Raw genomic sequence first — 23,391 nt, 5'->3', positions numbered from 1 at the left:
TGCATCCACCTAGTCACCTGTAAGGAGTTCTTTATTTTATAGGGGTTGGGCCTATATTTGTCCCAGGGCTTACTAACTGGCAAGTGCTTACGTTTTTTCTCTCCACCCGAGAGTCCTATTGTCAGCCAACCTAATTGCTGTAATTCATCCTGAACACATTCACAGAGAACCTACTATGTGTCACGTGCTTTGGAATGTACCAGCAGCCGTATACTATTTGGATGTGATCGTACAACTGTAAACCTTCTCACATGTGTTTGTCTCCTGTGCCCCTTGCTGCACGCAGTGCTGTGATGTAGGTGGGGCAGCTTGGGTTCAAGTCCATAGTCCTTGGTAATATTTGTTGCATACTTGCATTGACAGGTTAGCTGCAGAGGTAGGAAGCTGGAGAGATTTTTCTTTCTTTTTCTTTTTTACTTTATTAAGGTTTTCAAGCAGAGCTGCCCCCCAACTGTCCCATGTAGAGACTTGTTTATCTTCCTCGTAAAGGTTATTGCCAGTCTGCCTTGTTGATGCTTTTTACATTGTGTCTCATGAGTGAGAAAGAAATGGCCTAAGGGTCAAAGGCCTTCAAATAATTGCTTTTCTTCTTCATGAAATGTTAATAGTCAAAATTATGTAAAAATCAAGGACTTCTGTTCATCAAGAGATCCCATCAAGAGAATGAAAAGGCTATCCAAGAACCTGGAGAAGGTATGAGTAACCATATAACCTTCTAGGATTAGTACCCAAAATATATAAAGAGCACAAATCAATAAGAAAAAGACAAACATTCTAGTATAAAAAAGGGCAAATGACAAAAAGAAGAATTTCACAGAAGAGGAAATATGAGTTCTGACTAAACATATAAAAAGTTGTTCGACCTAAGAAGTAATGATGCAAATGCAGATTAATGTTGGAATGGGATGCCATTGTATTTGTATGGGACTGGCCAAAATTAAGAGTCTGATAATCCCAAGTGCTGGCAGTTATGTGGAGTAATGGAAACTCGTGGCTGTGGCTGGTAGGCTATAGGAAAATGGCACGAGCACTTTGAAAACACTATGGCACCGTCTTCTAAAGTTGAACTGGTACCTACCTGAGGAACAAGTAATTTTCTTTAAGACATATACCCTAGAGGAAATTTAGTATGTGTTTGTCGTAGCAAAAACTGGGGAGTAGCCCAAAGTCCATTGGTAAGAGAATAGATAAATATACTGTAGTAATTTCACACAATGCAGTACTGAACAGCAGTGAAAATGTATTCTCAAGTTTTATGTGATTCTAAGGAATTTGATACATCTTGGAACTGTAATACTGAGTGGAAAAAAGCAGGTCCAAAAATATGTCATGTATTCTATTGTATAAAATTCAAAACCAAGTGGAATTCAACCAGCTCTCAACCCATGTGAGAAAGTGATTTAAAAAATGCAGGGGATTGTTTCTGAGGATGAGGAGGAAGGTGATGGGCTTGATGAAGAGACACAGATTCGAGAGCATCACAATTGTTTTAGACCTTATGTTGGCTTGTAGAGTCATATGAGTTTTTCTTATGATGATGATTCATATTTTACAAAAAAGTTACTTATATTCTTCTGTATGTGTTTCATACACATCATGCATGTTTAAGAAAAGTAAACTGATAATTTTATTCTCCTATTGGTCAGGGGACAACACATGAAGTGCATTTATGTAACAGTGTGAGGTCCTCTGTTATTTCCGTGGTTACTGCCTAACCTAATGGTGAGTGTCTCCTGCAGTGTCCTTGGCTTTCCTGTGTGACCTGAAGCATGCAGAGGAGAGCTGTGAAGCCTCCAGCAGCACCTACGTGCAGTGTGATTTGACTGTCACTGTGGGGACAGAGACACTGCCCCAATCATGGCCTTACCTCTACATTTGTGAAGAAAGTCCCCAGTGCCTCTTTGCACCAGATCATTGGACAGAGTCAACGTTCCCATGGTTCTCAGGCCTCTTCATCAGGTAACCCTGTCCTCTCCCTCCCTGACCTTCCCCACAAATGCATGGCCAATGGACAGATGGAACCGTCAGGAATGGCAGGCTGGGTGGACATGGCCCCCAGGGCCTACCACTCTTATTAGAGGGACCATTCCACTGTGGATTCCAGCCAGCCTGCATATCAAAGCATCTCCTGTCTTTTCAAGTGTTCGAGAGAACATCTGAAAAATCTGCCCAGTAAACAGCTCGCTTTGTTCTTGCTTAGATTTTAATATTTATCTTCCGATCCAAAGCAACATCTGGTGAATGCCAATGGGGAAAAAGATTAGACATTATGAAAAACAGAAGGCTCTTTTCCCCTTTCCTTTTTCTTTTCTTTCCAAACAGATTCACAAGTATGAAAAAAAGTCATAGAGAAATCCAGCAGATTGCACAATGTTTATTCAACAGAAGGGGGGATGTGCAGGCAGAATTACTGTAGATCTAGGATTTAGAAACCATAAGCTTCTGAGGATTTTTTGAACTTAAAAAACAAACATACTGTCACTTTCCAGGTGAAACCCCCTTTTCTAAACACATTTAAGGAAAACGTGTGATCCTCTTGGTGACTTAGGACCGCCTTAATTTCTACCGGCAGTTCTTTGCCCACGCAGCATGATACTTCAGTGCTGAATGTCGCCCTGCACTCTCTTGATTTCTATCTAGATAGACTGGTTACACCTGGTTGTTTAATGAAGGCCTATCTTCCCGTTCAAAATTACAACTAAACGAGAGTAACCAGCACTTTCCCTGACAGTCTGACTTCTTGATGTCCCAAGACAGCCTGTGTTTTAGGACGAATTCATCACCAGAGAGAGGGTTGTATTTAGCCAGAGGAAGAGAGGAACCTCCTTGGCTGGTTGCTTTCTAGAAGGCGTGAAGAACCCTGTTTAGGTCACATAGGAAATGGGGTTCTGGAGGTTGTACTCAGGCAGGACTGGATTTCAGAACTCACAAATGCTGGGTACGGAGAAGTACATGTCATATCCCGGCTCCACTGAATATGAAGACTTCACCAAATCCCCACAGCTCTTCTTTGAAGTTCTTCTTGTGTTCTTCTTCTCTACTCCTGAGGTCGCTGAGGGAACAGCCTCAGACCCTGTTACAACTTATGCCCTTCTTATTGATATCATTTGGCAATATGTACTGATAACTCTTCATTCCCTGTGCTCTAGTCATTTCACATCTGGGATTTTAAGAAGGCAGTTAGAGAGATGTAATATTTATGAAAAACTACATTTTTGAAGTATTAGGTATAATAACAAAAAATTTGAAATGAAATGTTGAGTAATAAAGGACGAATCTAAATACTAATATACTAGGAAACCTTTAAAAGTCATGATGTAGAATATTTAACTGAAGAGGGAAATGCTTACAATATGTTGGGAAGTAAAAAGGACAGGTCGCAACATAGTGTATCGATTTACTCTTAATGGTGTCTGTAGTACGTATGATTGTCTACACATATAACAGGTGATCGGAAAGAAGACTAGAAGGATGTATTCTTAAATGTTGAATGCCTACCCTAGGTGATTGGAGTATTACTTATATTTATTCATTGAGTTTTTATGTATTTTTTTTCAGTGAACATGTACTAATTTAATAACCAGAAAACACACTATAATTATACAGTGGGCATTAAAAAATTATATGCCAAATGGATTACTTTGGTTCCTCTTAAGATTATGCTTGTGAACCTGGAGAACTACTTGCCATTATCTTTGCAAGAAACCCATTTCCATTAAATGCTTTATACTATCCCCTTCCCAGCCACTACCACTATGGATTTGATGTCATTTGGCAAAGGTAGGCGTGTATCTGTGGCAAAAATATGCCCAGTTCATCCATCTGTCCATCTATCCAACCATCCATCCATCCATCTATCCAGAATTTATCAACTGTTTACTATATTGTAGTTACTGTGCAAGGAGTTGTAACTCAGTGAGGAACAAGATGGCAAAATCCCTGCCTTTAAGGGTAGAGGGGGAAGCCATACAATAAACAAGATCACATGTTGCGATAGGGGCTATAATGTGATAGAAAATCATGGGGGACTACTGTATACAATGTGCCCAGGGGAGGCTTCTCTGGAGTGTCTTTTGCTGAGCTAAGGAGAAGAAGGTGTCGTTATGGACAGTCAGACAGTGGGGACAGCAATGCAAAGGCCCCGACACATTTTATGAATGGTCAGAGGCCAGAAGGGCAGGAGTAGAGTAAGAAGGAAGGAAAGTTCTCTACATGGGCTCCGGGAGGTATTTAAGGTCTTGGAGGCCCGTGTAAGGAGTTTAGATTCTATTCTAGAGACAGACACACTAAGTATCTTTTCAGAGTCACACAGTCCAGCCTTGGCAGTGTCAGGACTGGAACCCAGACCTCTGGCTGACAGTGTACTTGGCACGATGATGGCCTTCAGCATCAGGGATGAGAGCCTGGGCTGAGGTGTGTGGTTCAATGAGATTCCAGAACCACCAGAAACAATTTCAGGTCAAGTGAGGGAGACATAAGCCCTGCAAATGTCTTTGATATCTGTCCTAGAGTGCATTCATGATTACCTGCTTACTTTTGGACCTCATCAGACCGACTGAAAGAGCCACAGATTGCGAGTCAGGAAACAGGTGCTAGAAGTCTCTTTGCCGCTAGTTGGACCAAAAATGTTTACCACGTTCCCTCAAATATTTATGTGCGTGCATGTGTGCATGCACAACTGTCTCATCTGCATTTGTGTATGTCTGTATATGCACGTATGTTTACACTTATGTTTATATTTAATTGATAGGATCATTATGGAAGAAAACATGGGATAGTAGCTATTGGGAAACTTTGACATTTCATAAATGTTGGTCTATTTTTGATATCCGGGTGTCTCTGCTAATTTTGATGATGGACTTTTAATGAAAAATAACCTCTAGTGAGATTACTAGGGGAAAATACAAAAAGAAGTGTGACCTAAAGCTTGTAAGAAAAAGTCTAAGCTAACAGAAAGTGGTTTTAACTCTTTCCGAGCAAGAAGAACATGATTAGGGAAGACAGTGCATTGCCACTGGCGAATGAGAGGATTGCTGGGTGACTTAACCCATTTTTCTCTAGTCTTTGCTGATGAGCCTAGAGAGGGCAGAAGGCTCATTAACAGGGCAGAAGCTCAAGACCAGAAAAGGTTGTACAGGAAATTGGTCACTCCTTTCCTTGAATTCAAGTCTATATCCCAGATCATTTATACACTGAGTATAAAATACTTGCTTGTAGGATTGAGGATCATTACTTGCTGGTAGTGAACATGAACGGGGGCCCACAACAGATGGAAGAGATGGCCAAATACTGTTTCACTTGCCTAAAAAGGGGAAAAGGGAGTTCTGGAAATTTAGACACCTGAGCTTGTGTTATCCCTGACAAAATTCTAGCATGAATTATTAACCATATGGTTTGTGAGCTACGGAACAGTATAACTTAGCCTACGGAACAGTATAACTTAGCCTCACTTACCTTAAATGTGCTCAGAACAATTACATTAGCCTACCGTTGGTCAAAATCATCTCACATGAAGCCTATTTTCTAAGAAGGTGTTGAATGTCTCATGGAATGTCTTGGCTACTGTACTGCACATGAAAAACAGAGTAGTTGCATGGGGACAGAATGGCTCTAAGTGCATCGGCTGCTTATTTTCGTGATGATGCGGCTGAGTGGGAGCTGCACTGCCCCGTGTCACGAGAGAGGATTGTACTGTACATCCCTAGTCTGGGAAAAGACCCAAATTCAGAATTGGTAAGTGTGGTTTCTACTAAGTGCATATTGCTTTTACACTATCATAAAGTAAAAAAATCATAAGTCAGACAATTGTAACTCAAGGACCATCTGTAGTTATCTGAGTACTGATTCATAAGGAACGTGATGGTGTAGTAAACCAACTTTATTTCCTTCCTGATATATTTATAAGTGATTTCTGGTGGAAATATATATAGAGAGAAGTTCTCAAATGATTCTAACACCTTTCACCCCCACCCTCAGTAGCAAGAGGAAGGTTCTAGCTGCAAAGCCCAAAGTGGCCTGCTGCAAGCATCAAGTGGCTTTGAAGTCAGGGGTTTTATTTGAAAAATCCATGTGAACTTTGCATTCCATTCAATCATGTTTCCATATTTATCTAAATATTACATTACATTTTAATTTACAAGTTAAATTGCTTTGCTTTTCTGAAACTTTGAGTACAAGTGACACTTGAGGAGTGAAGGTTTTATTTATCCTGTGGCTCTGTCTACCCTCTGGATCATGGCTCAGCTAAATGGATTTGTAGTTACAAGACAGGCTCCAGGTTCAAAATTTATTTGAGCAATGGGTCCGTTATCAGTGAGATGACACATAATTCCCACAGTTAATTTCAACAATAATACCGCCAACACCACTGCCACCAAAAACTGTAACAAGAACTGCCTTTATTGGGCACTTACGTGTGCCAGATTCTTTGCAAATCACTTTATAGGCTGCATTTCATCCCATCCTCACAACACCTATATAGAATAGGTACCCGATGATTATAACTCCATTTTATAAACGTGCAAACCAAAGCTTAGAGACTCATGTCTTCATAATGTCCTGTAGAAGCAAATATCTGCTCAGGGATCCAAATCTAGCTGGTCTGCTTTTGAGCATAACCTCTGGATGCTAACTACTTCTCAGAAAATCAGCTGAACAAATACAACATGGCGAAGTCCTCAGGCATTGTGGCTCTGAGACTGCGTTTACCGCCATCTTAATTTCAGCGTGGGGCTATAAAGCCAGCACCGTGTTAGATGTCATGGGAAGGAGGGCTCAGATAAGAGGAGACCACAGCCCCAGCAGCCAGCTCAAGCGATGTGTGTTCGGTTCTGGGCCACATGATGTTAAAATATGGACACTGTCTAGTAGGTCCAGAGCACAGTGGGTATGCAAGTCCTGACTTGGTGAATACTAAGCTGGGAATATTTTACTGTGAAGAAGAGAAGACAAAGTAGATGTGGCAGTTCTCCTTCGTGGTATTTCTAGCAAGTTGTGGAAGAAACCTTTCTGACATCGGTTTGAGAAGAGATGTTCTAGTTCGACCTGATTTATAGTTTCTCACCAGTGACCTTTTGTCCTTTCCATGGCCCTTGCTGGTCTTCCCATGGGATCTGCTTTCTTCATGCTGATATTCAAACAGCATCTCAAAACTTGACAATCCTGCTCTAGGAGACAGGGCACCTGGGTTCTAATCTTGGAGCTGCTGTACTTCTGCGTTTGGCTTTATGCAAATCTCCCGATCTCTATCTCTTTAGATTACATTGTTTTATGCCTCTACCTACTTTACTGGCCTAAATGAGATCATACGAATGAAATTGTTGAAAAGTATGAGACATCATGCATTATCGTTGCTAATAATCTCTGAGTTAGTCGCAACAATGCCTAAAGCCAGGATTATTGTCGAATAAATATCACACCTGTTGGGGACCATTGCCTGCAATATTCACACTTTCACATCCTCTAGACAGCATATTTTTAGACTTTCTGTAACGCTACACTGCTGTTTTTCATTTTAAATCCAGTCTGGCTTCTCTCCTTAAAGCAAGAGGACTTTTAAAGCGAGTGGCTGGTAGTATGACTGGCACATATATCGAATCTCCTTAGTCTGGGCTGTTAAGTAAGTTTAATTAATTTACTAAGTTAATGTTCCACTGCTAGCAACAGAGCCTCATTGCCATCAGCTGGGGAGAGGGAATTGAAAGCCTAAATGAGCTCATTTTTTCACAGTTGGAATTAGGGACCAGTTAGCCAGTTGTGTGGGTTTTCCAATTTCTCCATCTGCCCTGGGGGGATTCAGGCAATTCACTCCCCCAACACTAAGTGTGAGTAAGAACAGAAAGAGGGACGGGGAAAAGGAAAAAAAAAAAGAAAAGAAAAAAAAAAGAAAAAAAAACCCCTCTGCCCAATATTTGCTTCCATTTTTGGAACTGGAAGTATTGTGTGCGCATTGCTTGTTAAGTTGGGCTTTGGAGAAGCTCTTGCTAATGTTCCTAATAGATTCGGAAAAGAGAAAGGCCTCAGTGAAAGATATTTACCACGTGCATTTTCATTGCAGGGTGTGCAGATAAAAGGAAAACAAATAAACAATAAAAGAATGGAAACAAAATTACAGAAATTTGCAAAATTTGACAAATGGTGGCCTGTAGTTGCCACAAGCTAATGGCTTGCAATGATTAATAAGAGTAAAAATAATTGCATTTCATTAAGATTGATGACACCCCATTTAACCTCCCCTCTCGTTTCAGCCCTAAAGTGGAAAGAGATGAAGTTCTCATCTATAATAGCTCCTGTAACATTGCCATGGAAACTGAGGCAAAGATGGAGTGTGAGACGTCTAATCAGCCAATTACCGCCAAGATTACTGAGATACGGAAGAGCCGGGGCCAGAACACTCAGGTATAATCAAATCTTTTTTACAGACTGATTCAAACAGCTCAAATTAAATTTGTAATATTGTGTACATTAAAAAAACAATTTAGTCCAAATGGCAGCGATATATAATATTAAATGCTCTCAAACTTTGAGAAGCTGGTCTAATGCACAACATCTGAATTCCTAGTTAACTATGGTTAATCATATATTTTCTCAAAAACAAATGAGTGCTGCCTGGGCTCTTTTAAAGCAAATTCTGAACAGATAATCTCCTCAGCGTTTTGTCCTGCTCTCTGCGTGCGTGTTTGAAAGGGGCTCTCTGTGGTTTATTTCCTCATGAAATAAATGGCCCTCAATTTAACCAGGCCCTTCTGGAAGGTTTCCAAATCACTCAGCCATCCGCAGTTGGTGGGATGGCAATGTCTGCTGGGCCGTCCGGCTCATCGGTTCTGTGGAGAGCAGAGTGGAAGCTTTGGCTTTTGAGGGGCTTATGTGGCAGTCAGACCTGCAGAGCCCTGCTGGGACGTTTGGTCTAGCCTCTTTACCTTAATATAGCCATTTTGACACCATCTAAACCACCCCTCCAAGGGGCTCCCCGAAGAATGTGTTCTTGAAAGTCCCCCCTGAGAGATTCCACAGCCTTCCCAGGGAATTTTCGAGACTCGAAATCAGAGGCTGAGGGCTCTTTGGAAATAGATCAGATAATCTTTTACAACTCTCTGGGCTTCTCGGGATACACAGATAAAAAATAATATTTATGAGCACCTACTCCTTTAGGTGCCTTTCTCATTATGAAAGCATTCTCAGTTTTCCTCTTTTTGTCTCCTTTCTTCGGAACAAACATTTATGCAGCGCCTATTATGTGCCACACACTACACGAGATTCTCTGGTGAATGCTGCTGCATTCAGCCAAACCTTCCCAATTCCGAACTATACTTCTGGGTGTGTAGGCATGGCTTGTTTTCTTTCTTTCTTTCTTTCTTTCTTTCTTTCTTTCTTTCTTTCTTTCTTTCTTTCTTTCTTTCTTTCTTCCTTTCTTTTCTTTCTTTCTTTCTTTCTTTCTTTCTTTTCTTTCTTTCTTAAATAATTTCAGACTAGTGTCAAAAATGTATGCAATTACTAATAACGTAACTTTTCTGTCCTTCCTTAACTCTCCCCTGTCCGCCTCCCGCCCCCAGGGTCTCCCTGTCTTCACCTCTCCAGGCTCCTCACGCCCCTTCACCTTCCCTTCAGGGAAGACTGCACCAGCCTGTCACTTCTGGCTTCCTTGTGTCCCCCGAATAGGCCTTTTCTTTTCAGTTCATTGCTCATTTTATCATCTCCGGGACTACAGTCCTCGGATCATAGACCCCACCTCACTCCCATGCCCCTTTCTGGCAGTCGGCTGTCAGTGACGTCTTGAATGTTTATTGTAGGGCCGTGGGTCTGCTGAGCAGCACTGTGTCTCCGTGTTGTACTGTGCAATGAGAGCTGTGGGGCACCGAGCAATCTCTACGTCTTCCTGGGCCTCGGTTTCTGCCTGGGCAATAATGTCAGCTGTTGGGATGTCATGGGAGCGATGCCAGTGAAAGGGAGGGAGGGGCAGGTTGCACGGTGCTCAAGGGTGGGCTTTGGGGCTAGACTGGGGACTTGACCTTATCACTTGCTACCTGGCGGACTTCAGACAACTTACTTGCCCCCTCTGTGCTTCAGTTTTCTCATCTGTAAAGTGGGGATAATGGGAGCCACTGAAACTGTTGCTCCTGCTGAGTGTCCAGTGTTAGCCATTACTAACTAGTTCTAGGTTGATAGTACCAGTTCTAGCTAGTCCTACTAGCTAGTTCGCTAGTAGTAGTGCTAGAAAATTCAACAGCATGACATCTCGGTGGTGCTTGCTGCTTTGACAAGATCGTTTTGCTTCTCAGATCTCATTTAATTTTTCATCATCTCAAAGAATAATTTTGAATTTTTTTTCAGAGGCTTCAATGCTTCAGTCTTCTTTAAATATCTGTGAAGCATGTATTTATTGAGTTCCAGCCATGTTCAAGATTCTCTGCCATGCTCTGAGGAGATAAAAAAAAGTAACAGGGAAAGAGACCCCGTTGGGGGATAATAGGGAAGAGAGGCCATATAGGAAGTAGGTAGGGTTTGAGGAAGGACACGGAGAGTCAGTTCATCACAGCTGGAGGAAAGGTTGAACACCCTCTAGACAAGCCCTTCACTCAAGAGCTGAGTTAACTGAGGTCCTTGAAGAGGTGACCTGACAAAGGTCACACACCTAGTAATTTGGCATCATAGCCCGTGTGGCTATCAATCATTATGGGGGAAGTAAGCCATTCAGTCTTTAGGAACCAGAAGGGCATGTTTGTCAAAATCCACTAGGTTAGTGCCAGCATCTGGGAGACTGCAGTCCTGGGCTGTCTGGTTACCCTGCAGATGCTGGGCTGTCTGGTTTCCCTGCTCAGGTGTGGGGGTGACATGTCACTTGTGTTGGCATACACACCTTCCTTATCTGGACCTGAACCTGGGGAAAACCAGGGCTGACAGGTGCTTAACCAGGACTAGAATTCAGGTCTCCAGCTCTAAGTACTAGGTGAGAACCTTGGAACACAGGTTTCATAGAATGTTAGTATTCTGTGAAAAAAGTGTTCCAAGGTCAAATACATTTGTGAAACCTGGGCTAAACAAAGTTATATGGTTTTTTTGTTGTTGGTTTTTTTTGTTTGTTTGTTTTTTTGTTTTTTGCCAAAGGATATTTAAGAGTGTTCCACATGTGAGACATTATACAAATTTCTAAGAGAGACTTTAGTGTGGAGTATTATCCAAATTTGTTTGTTCAAAGAACACTTTATTTTTGGAATTGAGGCTCATATCTGTCCTGCTGCTCTCACTTTAGAAAATGTTGCTCATGCCATGCTCTTCCCCTACCATCAAGCAGGGGATCAGAGGTGGGAAAATTATTTCCAATTTGGGCAGCCATCTAGGTCTGCTGAAGTAAGTGGCATTTGTATCATGCTTTCAACAATGGGCAGGGTTTAGTCATTCAGCGTGCAGATGAAAGCTGTACACAAAAGTGTACCATTATGTACAAGTCACTGAGGCAAGAGCCCATGGGAATAGGGCAAAGGACATGATGTGTGTAAAGGGGACTAATGAGTTGTAGGTTTGGGAAGGTAGGCTGGGATTGGGGTGGCAGGTTTGGCCCTTGAATTCATCAGGTGATGGGTCATCTTTGAGGAGGCGCTGCATGATCACAGGTGTGCTTTAGTCACATTGATTGATCCCACATGCTGGGTCTGGGATGCCTCAGGGAATCCAGGGCAGGCAGGAGTGTCCCAACCAGGAGAGAGGTAATTGAACTAGGAAAGTGATAGAGGGAAGAGAGAGGACGAACATACACAGTAATCAGCACTTGATAACTTGTGTTAGTCAAAGTGTTCCAAGATATGGAAAGTGAAATGGGGTAGGTAGGAAATGACATGCCAACTTTCCAAAATGATCTTTGCAAATTTTTGAAATCTCTCTCTCTTTATATATGTATATTTATATATATCTCCATGCTCATGACTCCCAAATTGTAATCTCCATCCCAGAGTTTTCCTGAACTTCAGATTCCTGAAGCTTGGGGCCTACTGATACTTTCACTTGGATATGGAAGTGGCATCTCAAGTCTAGCAGATTCTAAATTGAGCTCCTGATCGCTGCTGCTTGTCCCCGCTACTCCGCCGCCCCCCACCATGGTGCTGGACCGAGCTGGTTGCAGCTCTGTCTTTTCAGTTGCTCAGGCCATGGAGGTATCCTTGATCCTCCAAATTCTCTATCAAATCCATCAGGAAATTATGTTGGCTGTACCTTTAATCTGACCACTTTGTAGCAAGTTGGCATCACTGTCACGTTTTACTGAGTATGACAAGGCTCACCCAACGGGTCCCCCTGCTTCCACCCTTGCCTTCCTTCAGACTATATTAATGGGGCCCTAGTGATGATTTCAAAATATGTCAGATGATTTCACTCTTCTTAAAAACTTTCCAGTGGCTCCCAAATTCTCTTGCAATTAAAAGCCAAGTCCTGACATTGACCTAATGGGCCGTTCTCTGCACCCACCCCCTCCTCCAAGTCCTTCTGCCTTCACCACTGATTTTTGTCACCTTCGTCTGCTCTGTTCCAAGCCCACTGGCTCCTTGCAATTCCTGGACCATGCCCGGCTTGCTTCCACGCTGAGACCTTTGTATTTACTGTTTCTTCTGCTTGAATACTCTTCCTTCTCATTTTTTAAGTATCATCTTTCACTTTTAACTTTTTGCTGAGGAGTTACTTCCTCAGGGAGGTCGACCCTTACCATCCTATTGAAAACTGCAACCCAGTGCTGCTCACTCCATATGTCGTGCTTGCATTTCCCTTACTCTGTTTTGTTTTGTCCTTATCACCTGCCAATATACTACATAAATTCCTAATTTATTATGTTTATTATTTAGTGTCTGGCTTTTCTCGCTAGAATACTACCTCCAAGAAGGCAGAAGTGTTTGTCTGCTCCGTTCACTGTTATATACCAAGTAACTAGAACAGAGACCGAGCAGTTGTACTAATGAACAATACAGAAACACAAATGAGGACAGTTAAAAGAAGCCAAATCACATGTTGTTTTTCTCTAATCCTATCCTCTGAAGATAATATCTGAAAGGAAACACACTGAAACACACACACCACAAGTATACACACATACATTTGCACACAAAGATATTATTGTGTTAATTATATTGTTCTTCAACTTGTATTTTTTAATTTTTAAATCTCATGGCATTCTAGGATATAAGCTCCTTGAATAGAGGAACTTTGTTTTGCCACTGCTGTTTCCAAATGCTTAGAACTATGCCTAGTACACAGCAGATCTCATTAACAGTTATGGAATGGATGAACAGATCTATAAATGAATGAATACATCACGGTCTTCTTTCCATTTTAGCTCAGGTACATTTTGCTTTTCTTCAGAAGACATCGATTACGCCTACTGTGTATCCCTGTGATATGCTGAAACAAGAGAAAATATATTAGAATGAAGATTCTGAAAGAATGCTGGAAAACACAGCGAGGTGCTGTAAGACAACATGTGGGTTTGAGGAATTTCTGAAGGAGAAATAGGGTTGGAGAGGTAGAGAAACTGCAGCAGAATAAACACAAGGCAAAACAAGTTTAGAAAGAACTGCTAGAATACAGCTATACTCTTCTGTGGAGCTCTGGGAGAAATCCCAAGCTTAAGTCAGGGCAGACATTGAGTAGGGGTAATTAACAGAGGGATTGCTTGTGGGAATTGCTGGGTTGACATTTCTTCTCTCTCTCCCTCTCTCTCTCTCTGTCTCACTCCCTCTCTCCCTCCCTCCCCCCTTGTCCTCCCTCCCCCCTCCCTCTTTCCCTTTGTACAGGAAGTGGTTGGGTCTGTGACTCTCAAGGTGAAGTCTTAAGAGCAGCTCATTAAAAGGAATTATTTGTTTGGGAGCAGGAGATAGGTTTGGTCTACTGTGGTTGTTCGGACTGCTGTTAAACTCAGTGAAACCCGTGCAGCTCTGAAACTCTGAGGAAGGAGGGGGGGGTGCGGGAACAAAGCATCCTCTCCATTTCTGCCTCCAAGGGATTCCTTTACATTCACGTGACTCATCCAGATGTTTTACCCAGCAATTTCAGTTGTGATAACTGGAAGAGGTTTCTCTGAACATCTGATCTGCCATATCAGTGGAAAAAGAGTCTGAAAACAGTGCTGTTAAAGTTATCCGGGAAATGATTTTAAGCCTAGAATCCTATATTCAGTCAAATACTATTTGGAGTAAGAACAAAGTAAAGACATCCGTGCTATACAGAATTCAGAAAGTTTATCACCCTTGTGCACTCTCTGAAAAATGATGTGCTCTGGCAAATTGTAAAAGGAATCCAGGAATGGAGACGGTATGGGACACAGGGAACAGTAATGAGCCAATAGCCTCCAAAACAGCAGAAAACATAAAAATTGTTGAAAATGTGGCTGTGAAGCTTAATATAGCTAAGAATGGATTCTTAACCAGAGTTGGGCACCTGTTTCACATAGATATAATAAAAGGAGAACAAGAAACAGAGGCATACATCTCTTCTTTGATAAAATGAGGAGACATTTGTAACACAAACAAACATACGAAGATGAAAAGTAAGAGAGGCACAAATGATTTAGTGGGGTGGGGTGGGGTGGAGGCAAGTCAAAATTAAGTCCCCGAAAAGGGAAATTTAGGTAAAAAGCAAGACAGTTTGCCCCAAAAGAACCCTAAAGAAGCTTTAGGTTTAGAGAAATGCAAGTAGCAGGAAATAGGTCTGAGGCAAGATGCTAAGAGGTTTGTGTGTATGTGTGTGGGGTTTATTTGAAATCCCCTATAAAGAATGTCTGGATCCCTAGGATACTGCTCCTGGCTGACCCAACGAGTCCTCTCTTCCTACCCCTCCCTCCAGGATGCAGAGGCAAAATTTGTGGACAAATTGAATTAGTAAGGTTTTAAGGAGGCACTTGATGCCAAGCACAGGGAGATGGGCATGGAGGCTGGTACTGAAATCTGGCAGATGAATGGAAAGTCTGCCAGCTCTTTAGAGAGAGGTCAACCTCCCCTGATCCCACTAAATTCTTTCCTCTGCCCAGCTTGGAATCCTGGCAAACAAAGTTCTCCTCTTTCTAGAAAGGAGACAAAGATCCTTCTTTGGAGAGATTAAATGAGAGTAAAGACCCACAGACTCGACATTTGGAAGCCTCATGAAGTCCTGTTTACACAGATCATCCACTTAGATTTTTAGTGCATTGTTCTTAAATGTGAATGGGTGGGCTTCTGGTTTTGGTCATGAAAGAATAATGAGTTTTAGACTACCCTTTTGCCACATGTTACTACATAACTAGTCAAAATGTATCAGATAGTAGTCAGCACAAGGCTGGGATCCTGGAGAGAAGGGGCACACACCAGGAGAGTGACTTTCTGTCGGGGAGCACAATTCCAAATACAGCACTGGGAAATAGAACCCAAGCAGAGAGAAGAGAGAAGCAGTTTCACCGGCAGGAGCAATCTGAGATTGGAGTTCAGGGCTGCTTATGTAGGGAGCTGGTATGGAAAAAGAGGTAGAGGTAGGAGGGGTAGAAAAATATTTAATGAAATAATGGCCCCAGATTTTCCAACTTTGATGAAAATTACAAACCCACAAATCTAAGATTAATTAAACCAGAGGAAACCTAACAAGAGAGATCCATTATTGGAGTTTTCAGTAATGTTAAGATATTAGTTCTTCCAGTTAAGCTGTATGCTCTAAGTTAATATTTAGAGTCAATTCAATTCCAGTGAAACATCCCAACAGCTTCCCTCCTTCCTTCCTTCCTTCCTTCCGTCCGTCCTTCCTTCCTTCCTTCCTTCCTTCCTTCTTCCCTCCTTCCTTCCCTCCTTCCTTCCTTCCCTCCTTCCCTCCTTCCTTTTTTGGGTAGAAATTTCCAGGCTGATTCAAAAATTAACCCGACTTCCAGGTTTCAGAGAGAGGAAGACAATTCACATAAAAGGGTAGTAATAGGAGGAAACTAAGAATTCAAGATGCATTATGCCATACTAGTTATGATCTTGAGCTCTGAACTGGACTGGAGGTTGAGCCTCCTACTTATTATATAATACCGGGCACATTTTCTTAATTTCAGTCTGTTAAATCCTACCTCATACATGTAGGGCACTTAGCACTATGTCTCACTCATAGGAAGCCACCATGATGTGCTGGGTATTACCACCTCTGCTTAAATACAGAGCGGGACTATACGATCCAGAAAGATAGTTCAGTGTGTGAGGGTTCTGCAAACCGTGATGAATGAGTAAGCTGTTATAGTTTATGGCATTGTTTATTGTGGTGTTGTCATAACCAGAACCACGTAAAATAGGCCTTGCCACTTTTTTGAGCCCGAGACTTTGAAGGCTTCTTTCTCTTGCTCTTTCTTTAAGAAGAGGGAATTCAGGCAACATTTAGCCTGAATGCAGGCTTAAATTCATCTGAATAAATGAATTGTGCCTCTCTGTTTCTCAAGGACTCTTTGTATTAAATGAGTTCATGACATCCGCCTGCTCCTTCCCTACCAAGGTATTTTAACAACAAATGAGGTTATGGTTTCAAAGACTCTATCACGTTTTGGCCAAAAAAAGTCCTTATCATTCTTAGGTATTATAATGTCACTGAGTAATTATTACACTACCATACAGGACTCTGAATCATCTTAGGTAAATTTGTTCTCAACTTTTATCTTAAAATGATAGTTTCTGTTCTCATTGGAAAACAGTGAGCTTTATTAGCCCTGTGAAAATGACTCTATTAATGATAGGCAGAGGGCAGTCCCATTGGGACATGACATGATTATTTCCTTCTAAAGTACAGCTTTGTAAATGGAAACCATTCTGGTCTAAATAAATACTGTGAGGAATTTTCTCAGGGAACCTAATATCGTGCAAAAATACACGGGCTCATTTTGGGTCTGATTATGGGAATGTAATGATCGGATTTCTTCTGGGCCTTTCCAGATATGAAACTCTAGCTAGCCTGCAGATAGGCGTAGGTGCTAAGAAATTGCTTTGGGTGGTAGGATGGCCCCATAATAGGGTTCTTTAGATTCTACAGGGGCAGAGTGGCTTGGTGAATGAAGAACCAGAAATGTTCAAGTTAGCTTGTTTGCTGACTCATTGGTGACCTTGGACAACTTAGTTTTCTTTTTTTAAAGATTTTATTTATTTATTTATTCGACAGAGATAGAGACAGCCAGTGAGAGAGGGAACACAAGCAGGGGGAATGGGAAAGGAGGAAGCAGGCTCATAGCAGAGGAGCCTGATGTGGGGCTCGATCCCACAACGCCGGGATCACGCCCTGAGCCGAAGGCAGACGCTTAACCGCTGTGCCACCCAGGCGCCCCACAACTTAGTTTTCTAATCTCGTGTCTCAGTTTCCCCCTCTGTACCATAGGTGGATTATAGCCCTTAGCAATGGAATGTGAGAAGGGTTATATATGAATATGTTACATTAGCAGTATATTGAATTCTTCATCTGAGAGGAAAGCATGCTTTTTCAGAGGGTTAGTAGTTCATTTCCTGGAGAGATTATAGTGAATCACCATCTTCCTGAACCCAGTGAAGAAGAAAGAGGGCACCCAACTAGGAGTAGGCTCCCTTCACAGGTACAAAGGGTCTCAGAGAGCATTTGAATGGATTTCAGAAATTAGATATAGATTAGGTGTGTGTGTGTGTGTGTGTGTGTTTGGTGTGGTTGTGGTGGTAATGATGTGGTGGTGTTTGTGTTGGTGGAAGTAACAATATGAGTTTCAGAACTGTTTGGACATGTGGTTTCTTACTAGGCATGGTAAACATTTTTTAATTTTGCTAACAGGTATGAAATGTTACCAGTTTTGAGTCTAATATATATAGCATTTCTATTTGAAACAGCAAATAATTATCCCAGTCTTGAAATACAACAGGCAACTGGGGTTTTCCACTCAGTACTGTCCTCTTTGAAATCTTGTTTGCTCAGCCATTCACGTTCTTCTTCAAGGTCCTTGCTGTTACTGCCATGACTCTGAGGTCTGCTCTTTCTTTGAAGAGCTACACAGTACTGCCTCTAAAATGCACGTCTTTATGAGAGGAGTGCGGGGAGCTTTGTCTAGCTAGCTAGAGTACCAGCTGGAGCCCTGAGGGTGAAGAAATTTGGGTAAAAGCGATAGGAAAGACATCTCATTTTGGATGAGGGAGAATGTGGTCGTTCAAACATTGAAAGTGTCATGGAAGCTGACTTTCTCAACTGAATATTCAGCTCAGAGAGGAAGAACTCCCGTCTCTCAGGGGCTTGCATTAGAGGGGGAGGGAAGGGGAACCAGAAGAAGAAAAGCATGGGTGTTGGGTAGAATTAAGAGAGTACTGACCTGCTTTGTGATAAAAACTGTTATGGAGATGGAGACCTTCTTCATGGCATTGTCATTTCTAGGAGTGGATTGATGTTAACTTGCTTTTGGGTCTGTGAAATGGTTGTCTCAGGCAGAGGCTTTCCTGCATAAATTTGGACTTTCTGCTTCTTTTCCTACTGGTTCATTTCAGCTTTGAGGGGATTGAACTAATGTCATTGGGCAGATCAATGGAGGGTACATATGCTCTATTCTGCTTAATGGTTCATTCAGTTACTGTTGTCCCGCCATCTTTGTGGATTGCTTTGGTCCCTGGTAGGGCAGTTAGGATCTCTTTGGCCCTTTGTTGTTGATTTGCTGATGGCAGGCTACTGCTGGGGTATGGTGACGGTGTATGTATCTGACCCCAACAATGGTTCAAGTTCTCTCTCTGGCTCCCCTTCTCTATGGAAACATCATAAATGCAAGTCAAGGGAAGAATATGTGGGTGAGGGAAGCTTTTCCATAAAATATATATGAGGAAATCACCTCAGCTTTATTAAAATGAGGGAAATGTGTCCTTTCTATAGGAGGAAGGAAGGAATTATGTAGAAGCAGCCATTTAATGAAGGAATAAGTTGCTCATAGGAGCTTATACATTAAAAGCCACCAAAAATGAAGAAAAGGAAAGACGTGTCTTAATTCCCTTGATTTGCCAAAGGAACTTCTGGCCTTTCTAGGGTATGATAACTACTGTACTATTTTCTTCAGGTTCTCTTTTTGATGGGAGATGGAGATATAACTCAGAAGAATCAATGTGAAGTATTTTCTTACTTCCAGTTAAGTGCTAGGAACCTCCTACGATTAATGGATATTTAAGTGATTTTCCAGAACTGCCTCTCAGTTTTAATCAAGAGAATGTATCACAGTTCTGCATCTAGTCTCCTCTGTGATAGCCATCTCTAATATCCAGTTCTCAACTATTTTGAGCACAAGGACGCTTTGCACTTTCCCACCCTTTTAAGGTCTGATGGGCCATATGAGTTGCTTAGAATGTGGGTAGAGGCATTTCATTTCTTGGGCTTGACTCTCCAGCCCTCTCTTTTCCTTTGCCATGAGGACCAAATGGCTCAGAGCACAGGCTCGACAACGTATAGAGGACAGTTGTTTCATCCTGGAGAGTTGCCAACATTTATAGCAGACTTTGTGTGAGCAAGAAATAAACATTTATTGTATTGTGTCCAGCAGGATTTGAGACCATTTGTTACTGCATATAATTTAGCCAGCCCTAGATGGCGACCAGCCACATCATCTTTCACCGTTAGCCTTGTGGCTTACCCACTGCCTTCCACACGGTGTCTTTGATTCTTCTCTCTGACCACATGGAGTCATGACGTGGTTCACGTTAGTGACAGGTATGACAAGCTGGACTGTGAGATGACAGATACCATGGACCGACAGGATTTAGAGGGGTAAAATCAGCTTCTTTCTATATTCTGGTGGTGTGCTTCCATCCTTACTCGTGGTTCCTATCCTCTGAAGATCGTCTGTGGGATTTTCTCATGCTGAGAAATGAGTCACTTCCTTGGGTAGTGTTCTTGCAAACTTGGGCAGTTTGTGGGGAGATATGGCTATATATATATGCCACATCTTTATCCATTCATCTGTTGATGGACATCTGGGCTCTTTCCATAGTTTGGCTATTGTGGACATTGCTGCATAAACATCCGGGTGCATCTATCCCTTTGAATCACTACGTTTGTTTCCTTTGGATAAATACCCAGTAGTGCAATTCCTGGGTCATAGGGCAGCTCTATTTTTACCTTTTTGGGGAACCTCCATTCTGTCTGCATCAGCTTGCATTCCCACCTACAGTGTAAGAGGGTTCCCCTTTCTGCACATCCTTGCCAACATCTGCTGTTTCCTGACTTATTAATTTTAGCCATTCTGCCTGGTGTGAGGTGGTATCCCATTGTGGTTTTGATTTGTAGTTCCCTGATACCAAGTAATGTTGAGCATTTTTTCATGTGTCTATAAACCATTTCTATGTCTTCTTTGGAGAAATGTCTGTTCATGTCTTCTGCCCATAACTTGACTGGATTTTTTGTATTTTGGATGTTGAGTTTGGTAGGTTCTTTATAGATTTTGGATGCTAACCCTTTATCTGATATATCATTTGTGAATATCTTCTCCCATTCTGTAGGTTGCCTTTTAGTTTTGTTGATTGTTTCCTTCACTGTGCACAAGCTGTTTATCCTGATGAAGTCCCAATAGTTCATTTTTGCTTTTGTTTCCCTTGCATCTGGAGACATGTCTGGCAAGAAGTTGCTGCAGCCAAGGTCACAGACGGTGCTGCCTGTGTTCTCCTCTAGGATTTTGATGGATTCCTGTCTCACAGGTTTTTCATCCATTCTGAATTTATTTTTGTGTATGGTGTAAGAAAGTGATCCAGTTTCATTCTTCTGCATGTGGCTGTCAGATTTTCCCAACACCATTTGTTTAAGAGATTGTCCTTTTTCCATTGGATATTCTTTCCTGCTTTGTCAAAGTTTAGTTGACCACAGTTGACCCTATTCAGGGTCTTTTCTGGTTCCATAACTCATGCTCTTTTGTCCCTTTAAATTTTACTTTTTTTTAAAGAAAATTTGTTATAAGGACTTCAATCACAAGGGAAGAAACACAACTCAAATGGACTAAAATGATAAAGAGACTCACAGAATGGCTCACAGAATGGGAAAGCTCAGGAATCATAGGTGTGGCTTGGTCCAGCAGCTCAGTGCTCACTAATGGGGTGGCCTTACCTACCAGAGGGTCAGATTCAACCTAAGGCTGCCTCCTCTGTGCCCACAAGATGGCTGCCAGCAGCTCCCAAGGCTACTTGCTCTTGTCTGTCTTCACATTGCATGAAAATGAAAGGGTCTTTTATGGGCACAGTCTCAGAAGGAAGAAGCTGGCTTTCCCAGAACCCCTCAACAAATGCCTCCTCATGACTCATTGGTCCAAATTGAGTTACTTGACCACATTGCCCTGTGCACAGGGAGATAGGCTTTGGTGGTGGTTTTTGGCCATTGAGTGTCCACTGTGGACCTTAAAATAGACCTATTCCCACCCCCACACCTGGGTAAGAATATGAGAACAGTGATGCCTGGAAGGAAAATCTTGGGGTTATTGATGAAGGGAAGCTGGAGAATGGAAACTAGGGGGATCAGCCAAGGCTTCACTACAGTGGCCTCACTTCTCTTAATGGGCCTAAACTAAGGCCTCTTCCTCTGGTCTTCCTCACTGATCCTTTTTGATAACTTAATGCATTGCTATTGCATGGCATTTTGACAGGTGTGAAAACAAAGCACCTCTTCTGTATAAGAGAATTGGCTTTAGAGGGTATTATGCTAAGTGAAACAAGTCAGCCAAGAAAGACAAATACCACATGATTTTACTCATATGTGGAATTTAAGAAACAAAACAGATGAACATAGGAGAAGGGAGGGAAAAATAAAATAAGATAAAATCAGAGAGGGAGACAAACCATAAGAGACTTTTAACTCTAGAAACAAACTGAGGGTTGCTAGAGGGGAGGTGTGGGGGATGGGGGAACAGGGTGATGGGCACTAAGGAGGGGACTTGATAGAATGAGCACTGGGTGTTATATGCAACTGGTGAATCACTGAACTCTACCTCTGAAACTAATAATACACTATATGTTAATTAATTGACTTTAAATAAAATTAAAAAAAAAAGCCCAGCAAGATCCACCTATTAAAAAATTGGCTAAATGAGAAGGAAACACAGAGTTGGTAAGTCTCCCTTAGAATTCAGTAGAGTGTTTACTTTTAATAAACAAACAAATAAACAAGCAAACAAGAAAGCATAATGAGCACATAAAACACATATACCTTCAGTAGGACCTCAGAATCAGTTATGTTTTTTGGTGATGTGCAATCTTCCTGATTCAAAATGACAGTAGTTGTTTTTATGATGTACCAGCTCCCAATGGGGGTGGCTCATCATTCAGTTCTATGTGAGACAGCCATCCTCTAGTAACAGAGAAAAGAGCCATCTAGGGAAAGAAATGGTCTGTTATAGTGTTTGTTTCTCATAATGGGTCCTCCCAAACACTTTACAAATACTAATTAACTAAACCTCTCAGTGTCCCTGCACAATGAATATCTTTTTATAGGGAGTAAAGTTGACAGAGCCCCTCCATGAATGAATGTCAAAGCAAGGACCATGACTCCTGGGCTCACAGTTCCAGTACCAGTCACCCAAAAGCACTGCCATTCAACTTCTTTCCCTTCCCAGAGGGGAAAAGTATGCATAGCCAAGCAGAAGAAAATATATTTTGTTCTGTTCCTGCCTGGCACCGATTAAGTGAGTTTGAAGGACACTACCTGATGATTTTACTCAGACATTGAATGAATGGAAGAATATGACCATCAGGGAGGGCAAGGTACTCCTGCACCAGGAAAATGAAATTATTGGCCTTTAATCCTCCTCAAATATTGTTGACAGCTCACTCCCAAGGTGCCAGTCAGTATATTAGTCCCTGTAGGGGAGTTTTAGATAGTTACTGTGAGACATGACAGAAGACCGCAACTATGAAGAGCTTGGATAAAATTCTGTGTTCAGCTTTGGAAGGGTTGTGTTAACTCTGCGATAAATAAGATAGAGCCTCTACCTTGTGGAATGTACTGTTTGATAGGGGAGATATAAGAACCCAATAACTGGACTGTGAGCTAAATGTCATAAACGTGATAATAAAGGTATTTGCATTTTATTATGGAAAATCATTGAAGGCCAAGAAATCATCCGGATGGAAAAATTACCTAGAAATTCCCTGGAGAGTGTGGCATTATACATTTATGAGGATTATAAGGATAAGGAGAGATAAGGAGCAAAGGTGTATACTAGCGAAGAGACAAGTATTCCAGAGTTCCAGAAGTGGAAACACAGGGTTTATATATAAGTGATTATATTCGGCTGGAATGGAAGGTTTGAAAGGAGGTAATGGGGAAGGGAGTGACTGGAAACAAGGGTTGGGAAACATGAATGGTCTTGACGTCAAACTAAGGAGTGTGGATTTCCTCCAGGAGGAACTGTAGAGCTATTCGAGGCTTTATAAATTTCATAGCTACCACTTTGTCTCATGAAAT

At 41.8% G+C, this 23,391-nt stretch overlaps 1 protein-coding gene across 8 annotated transcripts in view; it reads left to right on the top strand.

Annotated features, from left to right (window-relative positions):
* The window catches only part of PKHD1 (PKHD1 ciliary IPT domain containing fibrocystin/polyductin), a 445,064-nt gene that overhangs the window by 84,090 nt on the left and 337,583 nt on the right, over positions 1 to 23,391 (top strand). For all 8 annotated transcript variants that reach the window (XR_008956175.1, XM_048219586.2, XM_048219585.2 and 5 more), the window contains 2 exons: positions 1,740 to 1,959; positions 8,247 to 8,397. Coding sequence is in view for 7 of the 8 variants with exons in the window: in XM_048219586.2 (XP_048075543.1) it covers positions 1,740 to 1,959; positions 8,247 to 8,397 (371 nt within the window). In the remaining variant the exon portion in view is untranslated. The remainder of the gene's footprint in view (positions 1 to 1,739; positions 1,960 to 8,246; positions 8,398 to 23,391) is intronic.

This window comes from Ursus arctos, unplaced genomic scaffold (assembly GCF_023065955.2).
Source record: "Ursus arctos isolate Adak ecotype North America unplaced genomic scaffold, UrsArc2.0 scaffold_29, whole genome shotgun sequence".
Classification (NCBI taxonomy): Eukaryota; Metazoa; Chordata; class Mammalia; order Carnivora; family Ursidae; genus Ursus; species Ursus arctos.
The sequence above is the reverse complement of the archived record's forward strand: the minus strand, read 5'-3'. Positions and strand labels throughout refer to the sequence as shown.